The sequence below is a fragment of the Carassius carassius genome, chromosome 3 (genome assembly GCF_963082965.1).
Source record: "Carassius carassius chromosome 3, fCarCar2.1, whole genome shotgun sequence".
Lineage (NCBI taxonomy): Eukaryota > Metazoa > Chordata > Actinopteri > Cypriniformes > Cyprinidae > Carassius > Carassius carassius.
This window is the reverse complement of record NC_081757.1, coordinates 29,510,932-29,528,503: the sequence shown is the minus strand read 5'-3', so window position 1 is coordinate 29,528,503 and position 17,572 is coordinate 29,510,932. Positions and strand designations below refer to the sequence as shown.

Here is a 17,572-nt window from a genome sequence, read left to right as displayed (position 1 = left end):
ACCATAACTGTAACTATATTGTTAATTAGACATACTGCAAAAATGTGGAACTTTTCGTGTTTCGTTTATTCATTGTCACTTGCCATGTCTTTGTAATTATTTGTGAAATTTACTAGCAGTACATTTTGTCAGTGTAGTGAAGTTTATAAAATAAAAAAAGGTATTGCTCTTGGAATAAAAAAAGAATCAAATTATATATTTATATTTTTTAAAAATGCCTTAAAACTTTATGTTGTTTAGCCTTATTTTCTTAGTTTGTTTTAAGGGTATTTAGATATTGTACTGGAAACAATACTGATTAAGACAATGAAAATTTGCTTAATATTTGGTGCTGACAATATTTGTTATTTAACATTGTCAGTGCTGCAGCTACTGATTTTTTAATGAATCATGCAAGCACTTTTCATAAATTAAGGCTCAATTAAAGCTATGTTTTAGGATTCCTTCTCCCTTTGAGTTCATCTTTATCCCAGACTGTCTCATTGTGGATTTCACACCTCTAAATCCTTTAAAACCACCCTCTGGGTCGCTCATTTCCCGACACATACCACCTCTAATAAAAACCAACGCTTTTCTTATATTAGCAGAGCTATAGCATTTGATTTGTGTATTTTCTGGTCAAATAGTCGTAAACAGCCTCCAAGCCGTATATAGTCAAATTCTGTCTTTCCTAATCCCTTTGCCCTCCCTCTGTCTCTCTCTTTTGTCAGCTTTTCTTTTATTTCTTTATTTCTTGCTTATTTACCCAGTCACTTTTCAAAAGGGCAGCCAAATACGACAGGTCTTCGAGGGGAGATTAGAGATTCAGAAACTGCCTTTTTATTATTCACTTGCATTATCATTTGATTCATATTGATTGTATGGTTTAGGCAAGTGTGGATGGAGAATAAAGTGAGTGATCGTGCTATTTGCACACAGCACATTTACTCTCCTTTCCACTGTTCCTGTCTAGCCTCCGGGTTAGACTGAAGCGTGTAAAATATTCTGTTAAAAGAAATTCCATTAAGATGAAAGGCGGTATATTCTGTATTTGCCCTATACTCTAAAAGACGTGACGGAAAACGTTCCCTGCAATGGTAGCAATGAAAGTGAGGAAAGGTAAATGGCTGCGTGTGATTAAAAAAAACTCAACAAAGGTATATTGAAGCCAAACAATTGTGAGCAGTCGTTTCTCCTGAAAAGTCATGAGGAAAAGTGAATGCTGATAGGATTTCCGTTCATGTAGGATGCACTATTATTTTAAGGTCAAACGAGTGTGAAAGTTACACCCCAACTTTCCAGGTGGAAACTCTCAACCGCACTAATTCCTGTGTGTGGTGTTGTTTTGCATGCAGGTGTGTAACAGTAACGGGAACTGCCACTGTAACCGTGGGTGGGCTCCCCCCTTCTGTGAGAAACCAGGACTCGGGGGAAGTGTGGACAGTGGACCTGTGCAGTATGACAGTGAGTTCACCTTCAGCTTTCAGTGCACATGTGCCTCTGCTCTCACTTATTTCTCTCCTATTGTTTAATCAGTCTTATAGATAGATTTATCTGAGATTTTATCACTCGTGTGCTCTCTCCCCCTCTTCCTCGCTTTCCCGTTCTTCCTAGCACCTCTTATCAGATGTCACCTTGACCATTAATCTCTACCGTCCAGCTTTTCTTTCCAGGACTCAAGCCAGTGATATCTTTGCTTGTTGAAACTTTTCAAGAGCAGATCTAAGAATTTATGAATTTAGGTAACACTTTAGATAAGGTTCCCTATGTTCTAGTTTCTTATTTGTGTGCGAATTACTAACATATTCACTGTTTATTTACTTATAAAGCACATATTAAGGCCTTATTCTGCATGACCAGATTTTAGATCTCTTAACCCTTCTCAACGCTTCTGTACCTTACTTACTAACAATAAGCAGCATATTAGGAGTTCATTGAGGGAAAACTTGTAGTTAATAATTAATAGGTGTTCCCTAATCTCAAGTGTTCCTGCATTTATTATTCACTCATTTCATTTATGTATGACTTTTGTTCTAAATGGAATACTAAAATACTTCTCAATGCAAACTCAGTATACTGCCTAATATATATATATTTTTTTTAATAAAATTAAAAATATGCTAAATATTTCAAAGAGTAGTTTAGAAAATAGAAAATTTAGCTTTGCCATCACAGCAATAAATATTTCAAATTATATTACAATAAAATAAGTACAGTTCTTTTCAATTTTAGTGACATTTCCCAACATAACTGTATTTATGTAATTTTACTGTATTTTTGGCTAAATTAAATGTAGCCTCGGTGAGCAATAAAGACTTCAAAAAAAAAAAAAATAGAATAAATTAAAATACACAATTAATATCCCTTCCCATTCTCAAGTCACACTGGAAATAGAAGTTGCATTGCATTGCAAGAGCGAGAGTGTCCGCTGGTTTTGTGTTGCAAGTTTTAGAAATTTAAGGTGGTATGCTAAAGAAAAAAGCATGGTAATTTGCGATTCTGAACATACCCATAGACATTATTATAGTACAGAGTGAATGCAGTGCACACGAGATCTATTATTCAGAGTGGCAGATATTTGGCAAGCACTTCTCTTTGTGTTTGCTGTTGACCCTTGTCTAACAGTCGCTGTATGTTCTATATCTGTCCTCAGGTCAGGTGGGATTGGTTGTTGGGCTGCTCTTTGCTTTTCTAGTGCTTCTCCCTGCTGTACTTATTGCCTTCTACTGCATCAAGATAAAAAGCTCCTACTACCACAAGTGGAGAACACAGAGAGAGAAGAGCAAAGCCAGCAGGTATTACTGTAGCAACACACACACACTTATGCAGTGCCTTTACGAAGTGTTCAGACCCTTTCAATGTTTTGGTAAAAATTTGATACATATCCATTTACACACAAACCACCACAGTTGCCATATGAAAATGGGTTCATAGAAGTCTGAATGGATTAATAGCAGGAAGCTAAAATCTCAGACCATGTATTGAACTCAGATGTGTCCTGTTTCTTTTGATCATCTCCAGAATTTATTTTTTAGTCCTATTATGCAAATTCATTTGATTGGAAGTGACAGAGTTGAGACCCTTTCACACTGCACGTCGGACCCGGCAAATTGCCGGAACATTGCCGGGTCGCCTTCTGTGTGAAAGCAAACACGTCCCGGGATTGATTCCGGCATTGAACCCGGGTCGGGGACCTAGTAACATTGCCGGGTTCAATCCCGGTACGAGCGCTGTGTGAACAAAAGCCAGATCTAATGCCGTGTGATGACGCACGTTATCGCGCGACTCTTTTACCGGCTGTTTTGAAGGAAGATCAACGTTCGCAACAAAAAAAAAATGTGCAAACTGTAATGAAGCAGAGATCAGTTAGTTCCTCACTTTCTGCGCTGACGCCGAGATCGTTCGCTTGCTTCAGTGAAAGTATAACGTGCCTAACGTTTTCGACTCGTACATTACACGTCACGCCCTGATGTCAAGTATCATTATGGGACCTTTACGGGTTGTGTGTGAAAGCACTCACATATCCCGGGTAATCACTGGCAGTGTGAAAGTGCAAAATCTAGCGACCGGGGAACAATTGCCGGAACACTTTACCCGTGTATTTGCCGGAATCGCAGTGTGAAAGGGGCTTTGGGGGTAATGCATTACAAGTAACGTGAGTTATGTAATCAGATTACTTTTTTCAAGTAATTAGTAAAGTAACGCTTTACTTTTTAATTTTACAAGAAAATATCTGAGTTACTTTTTTAAATAAGTAATGCCAGTTTCTTGGTTTTCCCATTTATTGACTGACAAGTCTCCTGTCCCCATATCGGGAGAAATCAGAAGTACAGAGGGCGTTGTGTGCGCTGTGTGAACATTAGTTCTAGACTAAATGTGAATGTCCATTAATTCATCTCACTCGCAAAAAAAAAACTGATTTAATATTCATTAAAATGAATTAAAACAGTGAAATGCAAACTCTGAATATGATGCAAACCTGCAATTATTCAATATGTTAACGCAAACGTATCTGATCCTAGTTTATTAACTAATGTCTTTGCTGCTGACCTCTGAGTGTTGAACCTTGTTCTCCTGTGTTCTACTGCACAGACATGAATTTACTTTTCCTTCAGCTTGAGGTTTATTCATTACACTTTGTAGTGTGAAAGGGTTTATAGATTTGCTATAAATAGAACTTCATATATTAAAAACAATCAAGCCCTGCGCATATATAAAAAGTAATGTGAAAGTAACGCAAAAGTAACATAACGCACTACTTTTTAGGGAGTAACGCAATATTGTAATGCATTACTTTTTTAAAAGTAAATTATCCCAACGGTAGGATGTGATTTTAGAAAGGTACACCTGTATGTATTTGCAGAGCAAAGCAAAAATCTAAAAAAGTTATTTAAAGTTAACTTAAGAACTTTATTAGTTGTTTGAGATTGTATCCATTAAAAAATAAATAAATAAAACGCGTCCAGCTAGTCAAGGCTGCTAAAGGTGCAGTGGCCTTCGGTGTTGTCAGATAGAAGACATTTTAAGCCATTCATCCTAAAACTGTCTGTTTAGGTAAATTGGGTAGTTGGTTCCAGGAGGGACCCACTGAATTCATACCGTGAGTGAGAGAATAACAGAACTGAAGTGAGCAATTTCGACCGCATTGAGAAGTACCACCTGTGCCATGCTGAGTGATTCAGCACAATATTACCTTCTTCATGCAAATTTGTGGTGTGACTGATTCCTACAGCTTTTATTTCTTAGATTTCTAGAAATAAAAGTGACAACAGCATAGTCTTTGTGTCCTCAAGGCCATCCGTCTTACACAAGGATATTTCTCAAGGATAACAAACTGTCTCTATTGCTGGAGCCTGTGATTTTATAGCTAATGTCAACATTTTTGATGGCTTTTAACTCACGGTAGGTGAGAAAGCACACACCTTGGACACATTTAAATCCTGTTTGGCTTTGTTTGAAGCAGGACTTGAATTGCTTTTTTTAGAATGACTTACTGATTACTTATAAGTGAAAAAAAAACATACATTACTCTGCATTGATAAAAGGACATCGGCCTTACATTTGACATAAATAGATGTTGATTTTAACCACACAAAAAAAAAAGACTTTTCCTTGCTATTGACTTTGAGGTCAGCATAAATGGGCTCTTTCAAGCCAAGGTTGATGAGAAATGGGTTCCGTCCTATCACAACTGGCTGAGAGAAGTCATACTTATGGGAATTTTCGTTTTAAGCAATATAGATGTCATGGCTTTTGTGAGTGGAGTACTTTTATGGAACTGCAGTAAAATTCAGTTGGAAAACCATCAATTCCCGAGGCTTCGCCACTTTTCTGCTGATTAATGCCATTATAATAGAAGCCATACTTCTTCAGCAGATATTGGTTTCTCAGATAATGTCTTCATCGTTCCTATATCCAATATCTGAATTCTTTTGCTCAAGGAGCTTCTCATACCACTGAATTGCTAGATTATAAATTTTCAAAAAAGTAAATTGGTCGATCCTTCTTTGATCCATAATGCTTGTCTACTTGATTTGAATCTAAGGTACCAAATCTACACTTTGAAGAGACTTCCTTTCCTTATGTGTTTCGCCATATCACATAATCTTATCTCTTATAGACAAGAACCCCTTCTGTTCGTTTACACAGTTATGGATTGTCTGGCCCCTTAGATAATATTAACTCAGTGATCCCCCTATCCTTTTCTATAGCTGGGTTGTTTTTAATTATCTTTTTTTATTTTTTTATTTAAGAGACATGTTGCTTTGTCAAATAGTTTCAAACAATTGTTTTGTGACCTGCTTTTTAAAGGACTTTTATAAGAAATAATATTAGCTGTTCTACAGAGTGCAAGAGCCTTCTGTCTTTCATCTAAGACCCTCTAAAAATATGCGATTAGTTCAGCTGTCAGTATCCTTTGAAATCTAATTATGTGATCTCTCTTCACATTTGCTGAAAACAGCAGCTGCTGTGAGATAACTGAGGTTACTTCACTCTGAATCCTCCCCAGTCATTAACACATTAAAAGTTAGTCAGATTAGGTACAGTATTATCCTTTCTTCAAGTCAGGGACAAACCAGGTCGCATTTGGCACAGAGCGATTCCCAGGCACGTAGGGTCTCACATTTGAACTCTCTTAGTTTCAGTAAAATCACTAAATTAAACGCAACCTAATGCACCACAATTACTGATATACATCTGCTAACAGCAAGGTTTCCACTTAACAACTCTTGCACCTGATTTACCCAAAGATTAAGATTCTGCAGTAATTTTCGAAGTCTTCTGTCACTCCAAATATGCATTTCTTTATTTCTTCTGTGTAACATAAGATATTTTAAGAAGTGGCTTTGTTTTTTTGTTTATACAATAGAAATCAATAGTCACCAAAACCATTTAGTTCCCAACATTCTATGAAATATTGTCTTTTATATTCCACAGAAGAAAGAAAGAAATCCTAGACTTGGAAGGGTGAGGGTGAATAAATGATGTAAAAATATGGAGAACAATCCCCTTAAGGCAATTCATGTAATACTTTTAATCTCAGAATATCTCCTGCAGCTTCAAATGGACATGCTTAAATCTGTTTTGCATCAGTGTCAGTTAGGAAAAATCTGTGTAGAATAAAAAGCAAAAAAAGCAGAGGTCTATCACTTCCAAAGCAAGTAGTGATTGTGGCATATGACATGCACGGTTGCAATTCAGAGTATTTCCCATGTATTTTGGGAAAACAGATATTGGGTAACAACTAAATTAAATGTATGACAGAGAATGTAAGTCAAAATAAATGAATAAACAAATTCTCTCTTTTCTATTAAAATATCTGCACCTGATAAATATCTGCTTGTAATCATTTTATTTGACTACTAAGCGCAGCTGCAGTAAAGCGTTATTCTCAGCAATAGGCTTTATATATAGAGTCATCCTTGCAGAAAACCTGCACACAACCTCTGTCAAGAGAAAAGATTCTTCATTCAGTGTCAAAATGACCTGGAGCACAAAGCCAAGATGATCCTGGATTGGCCTTGAGTGTTCCAGCTAAAATGACCCCATAGAAATACTGTCGACAAACTATTCACAACCAAGCTGACAAAGTTTTAAGGGATCTGCAAGGACGGGATGGGGCGGGGGGAGGGGTAATCCAGGTGTGCAAATCATACCCAAGAAGACCTCCTGCTGTCATCACTGCCACACACAGCATGCACAGCTACACAGAGTCTGAATACTAATGCAAATAATAGATTTCAGATTTCTTCATACATACATGATAAATGACATGTTCACGTCTTTTTGGTATATTGTCAAATACAATAAATATTCCAGTCTATCGTGAACTATGAAAACATTTCAAGCGGTCTGAATACTTTCTGATGTCACAGTATGAACATACACACATGCTCACATACTGAAACTCTGAAGTCAATATTGTGCTTTATCAAACTGATAAAAAAACAAAGTTTGTCTATTTCTATGTGATTTTATATGTTTTCAGAAATGAGGGCTCCGTTGAAAAGGGGAAGAATGGCCACCTAAACCATGCTTTCCATCTGAAGGTGGTGGGACCCTCCAACAGAAGTGGTAATCTCAAGGTATGCTTAAATCATATCAAAATACAGAGATACACTACAAATTACATAGTAACATACCCACCTAGCCATTGCGAATTCTAACTTCCACCTGGATTATCTTCTGTTTCGGTCTCCATAGGAACCCATTCAAATAGCGCTCATTTGTTTTTAATTGTAGCTAATGTTGGCAGCTTTGTGTCATCTACACACTCATTAAACTTTGAGGAGTAAGGCACTGAAAATTACGGTCATCGCGACACTGTAAATTGATGGTGCTATTGAGCCATGTGCTTTTTAAAAACATTTTAATAGATTAATAAATTTAACATTAGATTATCAAATCGGAATATATGCTAATTTGACTAGAAACACTGGACAGCGGAAATGTTAAGCATCCTGTCGGTTAAGAGTCAGGCGTGACTTCCACGTTCAGGAAAAACATTTATATATTAAGATTTTTCACTAGCATTCATCAGTTTTATGACCCCCGTCACCTCTGTCGAGACATTAGTCCTTTGAAGTGCCTTTTTAAGTTTGATATCTATAATGGGGTTTGTTTAGTATGTGTTTAGTTTGACTTAATATGTGTACTTGAATTTTCCAGTCATTTAGCATCACCAATATCCCATCCCTTTACTATTTTTCCCTCTCAAGCTACCTCACACCAGCAAAGAGGTGCTTCCTCTGAGGCCAAACCCAGCTTCCAACGGTACTCAGCCAGTCAATATCGTCCGTCCCCTTCGACCGGCTCCATCGCCATCACTGAGCAACATCGAAGGACCTCGACCTCCTCCGCCTATCAGCAGGCCGCCCAGCACACCCAAATCTGTAGCATCACCTCAGAAACTCAGTCCTCCCAAGAAGCCTCTCCCCCTCAACCCATCACGCTCACCACTGGTGAGAATTCAGTGTACTCATATTCTTTTGGTTTAATCAAAATCACTGTGGGAGCCAAAGTAGGTCACAATCTCATCAAATGAAATGCTGCTTGAATTACCTGTTTTAATCTGTATTGAAACAATCTGTGAACATGCTGCCAGAGAGCCTGAACAAATTCTTATTCGCTTCTTTTTCCTGTCCTCATACAGATGGTATCAGAACAACAGCCTAGACCCCCATCCACACCCCCCCGGAGGCCACTTCCTCTTAGCCCTGCTCGTGGAGCACAGCCCAAACCCTCTGGTGGGGGGCTCATGGTGATGATGCCCCCTTCAGTTGGCCCCAAGCCTGGAGGAAAAGTGACCACTGTTCCCGCTTTAAAGGCATTCCGGTGAGTAAACATATCATGAGTTCCACAGATGAGATGATATCCATGTGATGAGCCCCTATAATCAAATATACAACACCAATTTGATCTAAATCAGATAAATCACTTAGGCCTAGTTTACACCTGAGATTACGATGCATTTTGGTTGATCGGATAAGAAGTAGACAAGGGAAACACATTCTCATTTACACCTGCTTACAAAGCCTTCATGTACATTATATAGCCATATATATTTAAATATATATATATATATATATATATATATATATATATATATATATATATATATATATATATATATATATATATATATATATATATATATATATATATATATATATATAACACTTCAGTATGTTATTCTTATTAAGTGAGGGTCATTTTTAGGATTTTTTAGCCAAGCAAAATCTCTTAGAACCTGACACCTTTAACTTCTGGAGACTACAGTTCTGGAAAATTGTGGAACTGGAGACTGAATGGTTCCTGATGGTTTCACACCTAATTCTTTACCTTAATTCTTAATTCTTTTGAAGTTACCATGCATCTTTTTTTTTCCACCTGTGTTTTCTGATCCACTGAGTATTTTGCAGTCCAGTGGTGATGCCTTAACTTTGCAATTTCTTTATTGCATTAGTTTTTAATATTTCTCATTGGCATTTAATTATTTTTGACTTTTCAGTTTGAGTTAAATCTCTTTTTTGGCTCATTTTATCTATAACAAAACCTGCTTAATAATTATGCACACCTGAATATGAGAAGTTTTTTCTCTTCAAGCCTTCATGGACAATTATATATCACTTATAAATGATTACATTTATAATTAATAGTAGTTATTAAGACTGATGTGTTTTGGAATTGGTAAACTGCACTTGAAAAAAAAAATATGGTCAGAATTTCAACTTGTAATATCACACTGTACATTAGAACATGAAAGAAGTCAATGGAAAATGATACAGAGAGCTGCAGCTTTCATTTCTGCCATGATGGCAACAAAACTATGTTGAACGCTCTGGGTTTGTTTTAGAATCAGGACTGGTAAGACAACATTGAAATTTTTTTGCTTTCCTACCAAACTTACGATTACAGACTGCAATTTTTAAATCCTATCTGGCTAACCCACTTCAACTACACGTCTTGTAATGTTTTAGAATTAGATCATTAGTCAGAGAGGCTTTTGTGGCTGTTTTGACCTCATGAGCGTTCACATTATGAGAGTAATATGTTTTCGACTAGCCTACCTCTGGAAGTGGATGAAAGTGGACTTGCTCAAAACATTTTATACCCTATTTACACCCACAGTACTTGTGATCAGTTTGACCAAATTTCATCTTAATACTAGGTGTAAGCAAGGCCTTAGAATATACCTTTATTGGGCACTTCCTGTGTCCCTGTTTTGACGTTTATTTAACCACTCATAATGATAAGAACGTTTGAGATATCCAAAATCTGTTCACACTTTTGCATCCGCAATAGCTACATTTACATGCATCCAAATAATCTGTTGTTTATTGTTTATTAGGATCGAAAAGCCTTCAAGGAAACATGAGTCAATTCAAGTGAGCTCAATTCGTATGAATTTGTGTGGAGTAGATCTGGCATTTTCCAATCAAATGTTTAAATGTTAGTCAAAATTGTTTTTTGAAGAAAACAAGACATTAGTAAATGAATAGAGTGCAAGTCTAAAAGGGGAAAGGTTTTAGAATAGAGTAGGATTAGAGTAGGATTAGAATAGAGAGTGATAGAGTGTCAAATAAATGTGGAAGAGATGTGTTCTTAGCCGATTCTTGAAGATGACTAAGGACTCCGCTTCTTGGATTGAGTTGGGCAGATCATTCCACCAGGAGGGAATATTTAATTTAAAAGATTTTGGGATCTCTTTGGGATGGCACAATAATGCACCATTCACTTGAATAAAGCAAGCTTCTAGAGGGCACATAACTCTGAAACGGTTTACAGCTTAAAAACTGGTCAGTGGAAGAGGCTATATTTACTTGTTTATGTAATTGATTATGTGACCATTCTGATATACTGTATTTGTCAGCCTTTGTCATCAAGGCATTAATACAATGCTAATGTTAACTCCAAAAATGTTTTGATGTATTGACAGGGTCCTTGCTTATGCGCTATAGTTTTGTATGAATACAGAGTTTATGTGAATGAAAATGTTAATTGAATTACAAACTAAAATCATATTGGATGGATTTGGATTAAGAAAATGTGTGAATATAAACTCACCTATAGTCTAGGCATGCCCTTTTCACAAAATCCAAAATGGCTGACTTCCTGTTGGTTGGAGCTAATGAATGTCAGTTGTCCAGGTTAGTGACAAGTTACAATATGTAGTATGTATTGAATTTAAGAATTTTCTGAATTATCTTTTCCACTCACTATTTGTGGCTTATTCTCACACCAAAATTTGTGAATTATGAAATCATTAGCTGATTAGCATACTAACTGTAGCAGTTGACTGAACAGTTATTCCCCAATAAGAAAGGCAGTCCTAATGAGTGAGAGTCTGTCTGCTCTAATTATTTGATGCTTTGTTTTTCTTTGCCAGACCAAATGGATCAGAGGCAATGTTAGATACAAATGAGTGTGCCAAACAGTGGGTGGTGAAGCGTGCGGTTTGGATATTTTATGGGATTCTTTTCACCTCACTACCTATTCTTGAAGGCAGTAAATATAGGACTGCATTTTTACAACACATCAAACATTTGGACCGGGTTTTACTCGTTCATTTAGACATTTTTCCTGAACGTGGAAGTCACGCCTGACTCGAAAGGATGCTTAACATTTCAGGTCTCCAGTGTTTCTCAAATCAGCATATATTCCGAGTTTATAAATCTAATGTTAAAGCTATTAAAATGTTTTTACAAAGCACATGGCTCCAAAGCACCATCACTTTACAGTGACCGTCATTTGTCAGTGCCTCACTCCTCAAAAGTTGAATGAGTGTGTAGATGACACAAAGCTGCAGACTTTAAGAAATGGGCAATTTTTGAATGGGTTCCTATGGGGAACAGAAAAAAAAGAGTGTCCAATCGAAAGTTAGAATTCGTAATGGCAGTGCTCATTGTTTACTCAGGAAAAAGGTCTATACAGTAGTAGGTTTTCTGGGGAATTACACATGCTCCAATGGAATTTTTCAAGTTGAAATCAGATTTTCTCTCCTCGAGTCTTCACATCAATGCTAGTCCACTATCAGTTCTCAAACGCAGCAGTCTAGCACTTATAGACATAACTTAAAGAAATAACTGCACCTACATACATCCAGGCCTCATTTCTGCTCGTCTCCAGCACTACATGCTCCTCCAATCTAAGAACAACCGAATCTCAGCTTGTGAAGATAAATCTGTCTATAGCTTCCCAGTGGCGGCAGCAGCTTAGTATTAAGTTGTGATAAAAAGACACATTCATTTTCAACACATTAAAGTGAGACTCGGAGGAATCGACTGTATATACTGAAAAGTGCATTTCATTTTGACAGGCTCAGCAGGATATCATGTTTATATTTTGGTTTTTGTTACACAAAAAGAAAGGTATAAGCGGTTCATTTGAAGTGATGGTCAACCTTGGAAAACATTCATTTAACAGTATAAAGTTTTTAAATTGAAGGATCTTGTGAGATCTTTTTGCTTTTGCAACTGTACGGATAAACTGATAGTCAGAAATCTTTTTTTTTTTTTTATCTTATATAAAATTAATATAGGGAGAAAATGGCGCTCACACACTTTAAGAGGAACTCAAGGTTGTTGTTTTATATAACCAGAAAGTAAGACAAATTTCTGATATTTCTGTAAATCAGTGAGATTGTTATAACAGTACAGCAGGTGACTTGCTTAAAAGTTCTAGTGTATATCTAACCAATTTTTTATATTTTTTCTTTCAGACCTGTTTCAGGACCCAAACCACTAATAGTTCCATCCGCTTTCCGAAAATGATGCTTGCAGGATTCATTTTTATAGACTGGAGCCAGCCTATTTGCACTAAATAAAGACCCTTGGCGACTGGTACTATAGTGAGCTGTCTTACAAGGGATGGAAGAGCATGGTGCTAGGGCCCTGGATGAGGCCTCGCAAACCGGCGCTCAAATACAGCCGGGCACAGCGTAGATGACGCGGTTTTGCATGAAAACATGCAGACTGAGAACGTTTTGGATAGACCATCACATTGCCAAAACCTTGACTTTTTTTCACCTTGCAATTTTTTGTACTTAATTGTTGTTGCGTTTTAGTGTTATGCCTCTGTCTTGTTTACATTTTTTGGTTGACTATCATCTATTTGTCAAGTGCCAAAGATGTTGTTTTGTTTAATGCCTCGATTGTTTCATTTGTTGTACTGTGCTGTATGTGATTTTGTGTTTGGTACATAAAATATGTTATACGTTTTTAGACACCATGTTGTTGTGGTCGTCCTCACTTTATGGCAGACTTTACATCAGGTCTTATTCTTTACATCAGGTTAAAATCAACAGAGATTTGCAGTGAACAGTGAATTCTATACGAGAATATTGGTTGTAAAAATGAATAATGTTGTAATTAAAAAAAACTGAAGATTAAGTGTGCAATTTCTGTGCAAAACTGATGAAAAAACAATGACAAACTAAATAGTAGCGGTATTTAAAAATTATTTATAATTTAAAACTGGTTTCCTGAACAAAGACTTGGTTTAGTCTTACGTTAGTCTACTAGGAAAACCTGTCTCTAAAGACTAATTTAGTATTAAAATTTTGACCATAAACGTCTTTTTGTTAACATTTTTAAATCGGCTTATTAAAAAAAAAAAAATCTAATTCATGTGCTTTTCCTTTGAAAAGTGCAGTCCAATCTCATGGCAATTTGTACATATTTTAGGAGGTGGCTAATTTCGGACGATCTCACTTTTACGATTTTGTACGAATGGTAGGTTTAGGGGTGGACATTCGTTCTAATTCCTACGAATTTGCCATCTCGTATGATTTTTCACAAATCATACAAATTTGTATGACCACGTACGAATTCGTATGATTTGTGAAAAATGTACATATTTTACGAGGTGGTGAATTCGTAGGAGCAACCTCATAAAATACGTAAAATTATATTAGTTAAAATTGCATTGGAAAAGTGATAATGTCTCGAATGAGCTACTTGCATATCTTACCAATCGATGCATTCTCTTGAACTCAGCGTAACTTGCATGGAATCATTATCATTGTAAATGTTAATGTCCTAGTCCTAGTCAACCTTTATTGCTGAAGTACAGCAAGTCAGTTTTGTAGTCATCACAAGTTGATGATTTGGAATGCATATTTCCCTATATTTCTAACAGAAATTAATGTATGATTTTAATGACAGAAGAAAGCATTTATAACGTACGATGACTGGCGGAAATTTTTTTTTGGACCTTCGGTACAGCAGAGAGTTTGGCCTTGAAAAGTGTATTTAAAATGTCTTCTTTCTAAACCAGATTGTATCTAATAGCTGAGTTTCAGCACACTAACCTGTGTGGTTTTGAGCTCTATATTAAGATGTTCAAGTGAAGTGCTGCTGGATTGTAGTACCACATGACCCCACCTGCATGAAACGGTGGCTCTCTGCAACTGAATCTCAAACCCTAGAGAGGCTTCTGTTTGATTTGCAGCTCATTACACACAGTGAGACCTGCCTCACCCCCTCATATGGACCGATAAAGCTCCACTGACAGCTGCGGCTGGAACATTTTAGGGCAGGGAGGAACTGAAACTCTGCTGTCAGCAGAAACACTCATCGCTCTAAATTGACGAGCAGCCTCTCCGCTTCAATTTTAGTTTTTACTTGAAATGAATCCTGCTCAGTGTCGTGGCCATATTCAGTCTGCTGAGCAGGCTCTTGTCATGCTGTGCTCGTGTACATTGCATTGTATTGGTTTTAATTAAATCTAGTTTCTCACTCTCCTACATACCCTGAGTCCATCCCTCTCATGTCTATGGGATATGGTGTGTGATTAATTATGTAGGAAAAGGTAACGGAGCTGTTACGTCGGGAGAGGAAATCAAGCAATGTAGTAGAAAATAGGACTGAATCACCCACTCACAATATCAGCACCTATTCCCTAATAATAAAACAGGACACTAAAAATGCTTGTGCAGTCAGTGTGATTTAATGTTATGCTAATATATATATATAGACATTTACATTGTATGACACTTTCAATGAACAGGATACATAATACAATGGTTAAAACCTAATTTGTGTTATTTTATTTTCTAAAATTTTAGATAATGCATTAGCAATATGTTGATATTGCTACAGTATCAATTTGGTACAGTATTTATTATGTATTTAAATATTTGTATTTATTATTTATATTTTATTTACTACTTATTTATTCTTGATAAATAAGAGATACTAATTAATTTTGATAATGTATCGAATGCATTAGTATTTTGGAAACATTAACTATGATTAATAAATGCTTTAGTAGTATTTCTCATAGTTCTGTTAACTAAAGTAGTGCCACCTATGATAATTCTCTGATTTTAGTCACTAGATTGTTTTGGACGTTTTAAGATGTAATCTAAGGTCAAGACCTCTGATGTGAAACAGACCAATATTACTTTTTAAACGAACTACGTTTCATTTAATTTCATTTAACTTAACTTAGTCTGTCGAACACATTGAATAGTTCTTGCCAGAACACAGAAAGTGGACTATTTTTGCAGTCTATAACATCAAAACTTTGATGACCGAACAGATGCAGCAGTCCAGCACAGATAAGCACCTGCCCGAAGAGGTGAAACATTAAACTGGATTCTGCCCCGCATTATAGCATATCCCACAAAGCCACACGCACAAATGGATGAACAAGAAAACTTGGAGAGGTTACAGGCTCTTACATAGAGCCATATGCTCTGAAACGTCCATGATAATGTGACTAGATCATCGGTGAGTCAATATCACTGGAAGCCAGTCTGTTCTTTAACTTCATAAGACAAGAGCAGAATGAAACAGAACTGAGTAAGAAGTAATTCAATAGAGCGCAATCCAATTGAGTCGAGCACAGAACAATGGGACAAAGCGTAATTGAAATGTAATGTTAGGCAGTAGCATTCAATTCAATGGAACAGAACATGATACACGAATGTAGAACAAATTACAAATTAGAAATGTCACTGCATATCGGGTCGGACATGAGAGTCGACCGCGTCGCTGCTTATAAATTGAAACAGCAGTAGCTCCTCAGTGGCCAGCAAACAGGGCACTTAACTCTGATTTTCATTACATTTGTTGGGGGAAAACATTAACAGTATTGAGGCATCAGAGTACAATTTATGTTTAACTATTGATTCCGTGTGACTGCTGTTCTTTGATTCTGCCGACTGTGTGCAAAAACGAAACTTCCCATTACAACAACATCAAGGTCACATCAGGCAACATGCTTGTGAAAGTGAGCCGATCTTGGTCTGGTCTGAGCTGATGCTGGTCAGGTGAGTCTAGGAGTATTACACTCCACATTAAAGATGCACTTTGAAGAAAGTGCTTACATTAATATTTGATGCAGGCCGCCTGTAATCAATTTGGTATGTCTACCACAGTACAGCTCAGCTTTTGGACTCAGCAGAGCTCTGTTTGGGGCCGAATGTAAAATAGCATGTGATGACTATAGAGCCTGTCAGCCTTTCACTCACGGCTACATTATATCCAATGGCGTAGATTGTGGAATTTCCAACAATTTTCCATCGTTGTTACTGCTATTGCTTTGGTCCAAAATGTGAATTTGTGTGCTTTTGAAAGCCAAAGCAGAACGTAAGTGACAGTTTGCCGTTTTAGAAACATAAAAATCTCTCGCTCAAAAGCTGAAGAGTGGCAGAACTGAACTGATCTCAATAGCTGCTGTTTTCTCACCCAAACTCTGAATCAGACATTTCATTCTTTTGATAGCAATTCAGTTATGTTACTTCTCAGATTCATCTTCCCCTCTGAGCGTCACAAAAAAAGGTACTTTGCTGGGGAACTCTTTCTTCTTCAGCTGTTTTCATGACAGAAGTAAGGATATGTTAACTTCTGTGGCTTATACTGGTGCGCTGAAAGTTCAAATAGGGTACAATGAATCTAAAAACCATCCTTAAAAGTGGGAACTTCTTTCTCTTTTTTTAGATGCATATTGAAAATTAATGCAGCTAATTTGTGTAAACAGGCAAAATTATATATTGTTTTCCATTAAAGCTGATTTAAGAATAAATGCATCAAGAGTCTTTAACCCCATACTTCAGCCACTACAGTGATGCAGTGCAGATCTAGTTTGCAACATTTTCATATGCAAATATTTGAGGTTTTTTTTTTTTTGAGTGGATTTAAGTACATACTTGTTCAAAACGGTGTATCTGTTCATTTAATCATCTCTAGCAATTCAGAACCTTTTAAGTGTTTTACAAGGACTTTTTAGCCTGCTTTCAGAAAATGGACACCTGGAAGCTGTAATGTTAGGCATATGTCAATCACATTCAACAAAACTGACAAACAATCAAGTATTTTCTCTGCATATATATTTATTAATGAACAATGTTTATTACCTCTGATCATAAAGCAGCTTTTAATCCCATTGCAACCTATATTTATTAAGATGCCATTATCCACGAATACAAGAAACCAATACAACAACATTAAAAAATCCATTTAGCATAATAAAGAAAAATGGATCAAACCATTTTTGAATTAGGCACCAAATAATATTTGATGAAAATTAATGATCATTAAAGCTAAACAAGTGAAATACCAATCACAAGTGAAACTAAAATATTATT

General features: G+C 36.5%; 1 protein-coding gene across 1 annotated transcript in view; it reads left to right on the top strand.

Moving 5' to 3' along the window:
- Window positions 1-13,209, top strand: part of adam19a (ADAM metallopeptidase domain 19a) — a 77,377-nt gene extending 64,168 nt beyond the window's left edge. The window contains exons 18-23 of the mRNA XM_059535748.1: window positions 1,335-1,443; window positions 2,633-2,774; window positions 7,469-7,565; window positions 8,199-8,441; window positions 8,633-8,814; window positions 12,701-13,209. Of these exons, the coding sequence (XP_059391731.1) occupies window positions 1,335-1,443; window positions 2,633-2,774; window positions 7,469-7,565; window positions 8,199-8,441; window positions 8,633-8,814; window positions 12,701-12,752 (825 nt within the window). The 3' untranslated portion in view covers window positions 12,753-13,209. The remainder of the gene's footprint in view (window positions 1-1,334; window positions 1,444-2,632; window positions 2,775-7,468; window positions 7,566-8,198; window positions 8,442-8,632; window positions 8,815-12,700) is intronic.
- The last annotated feature ends 4,363 nt before the right edge of the window (window positions 13,210-17,572 follow it).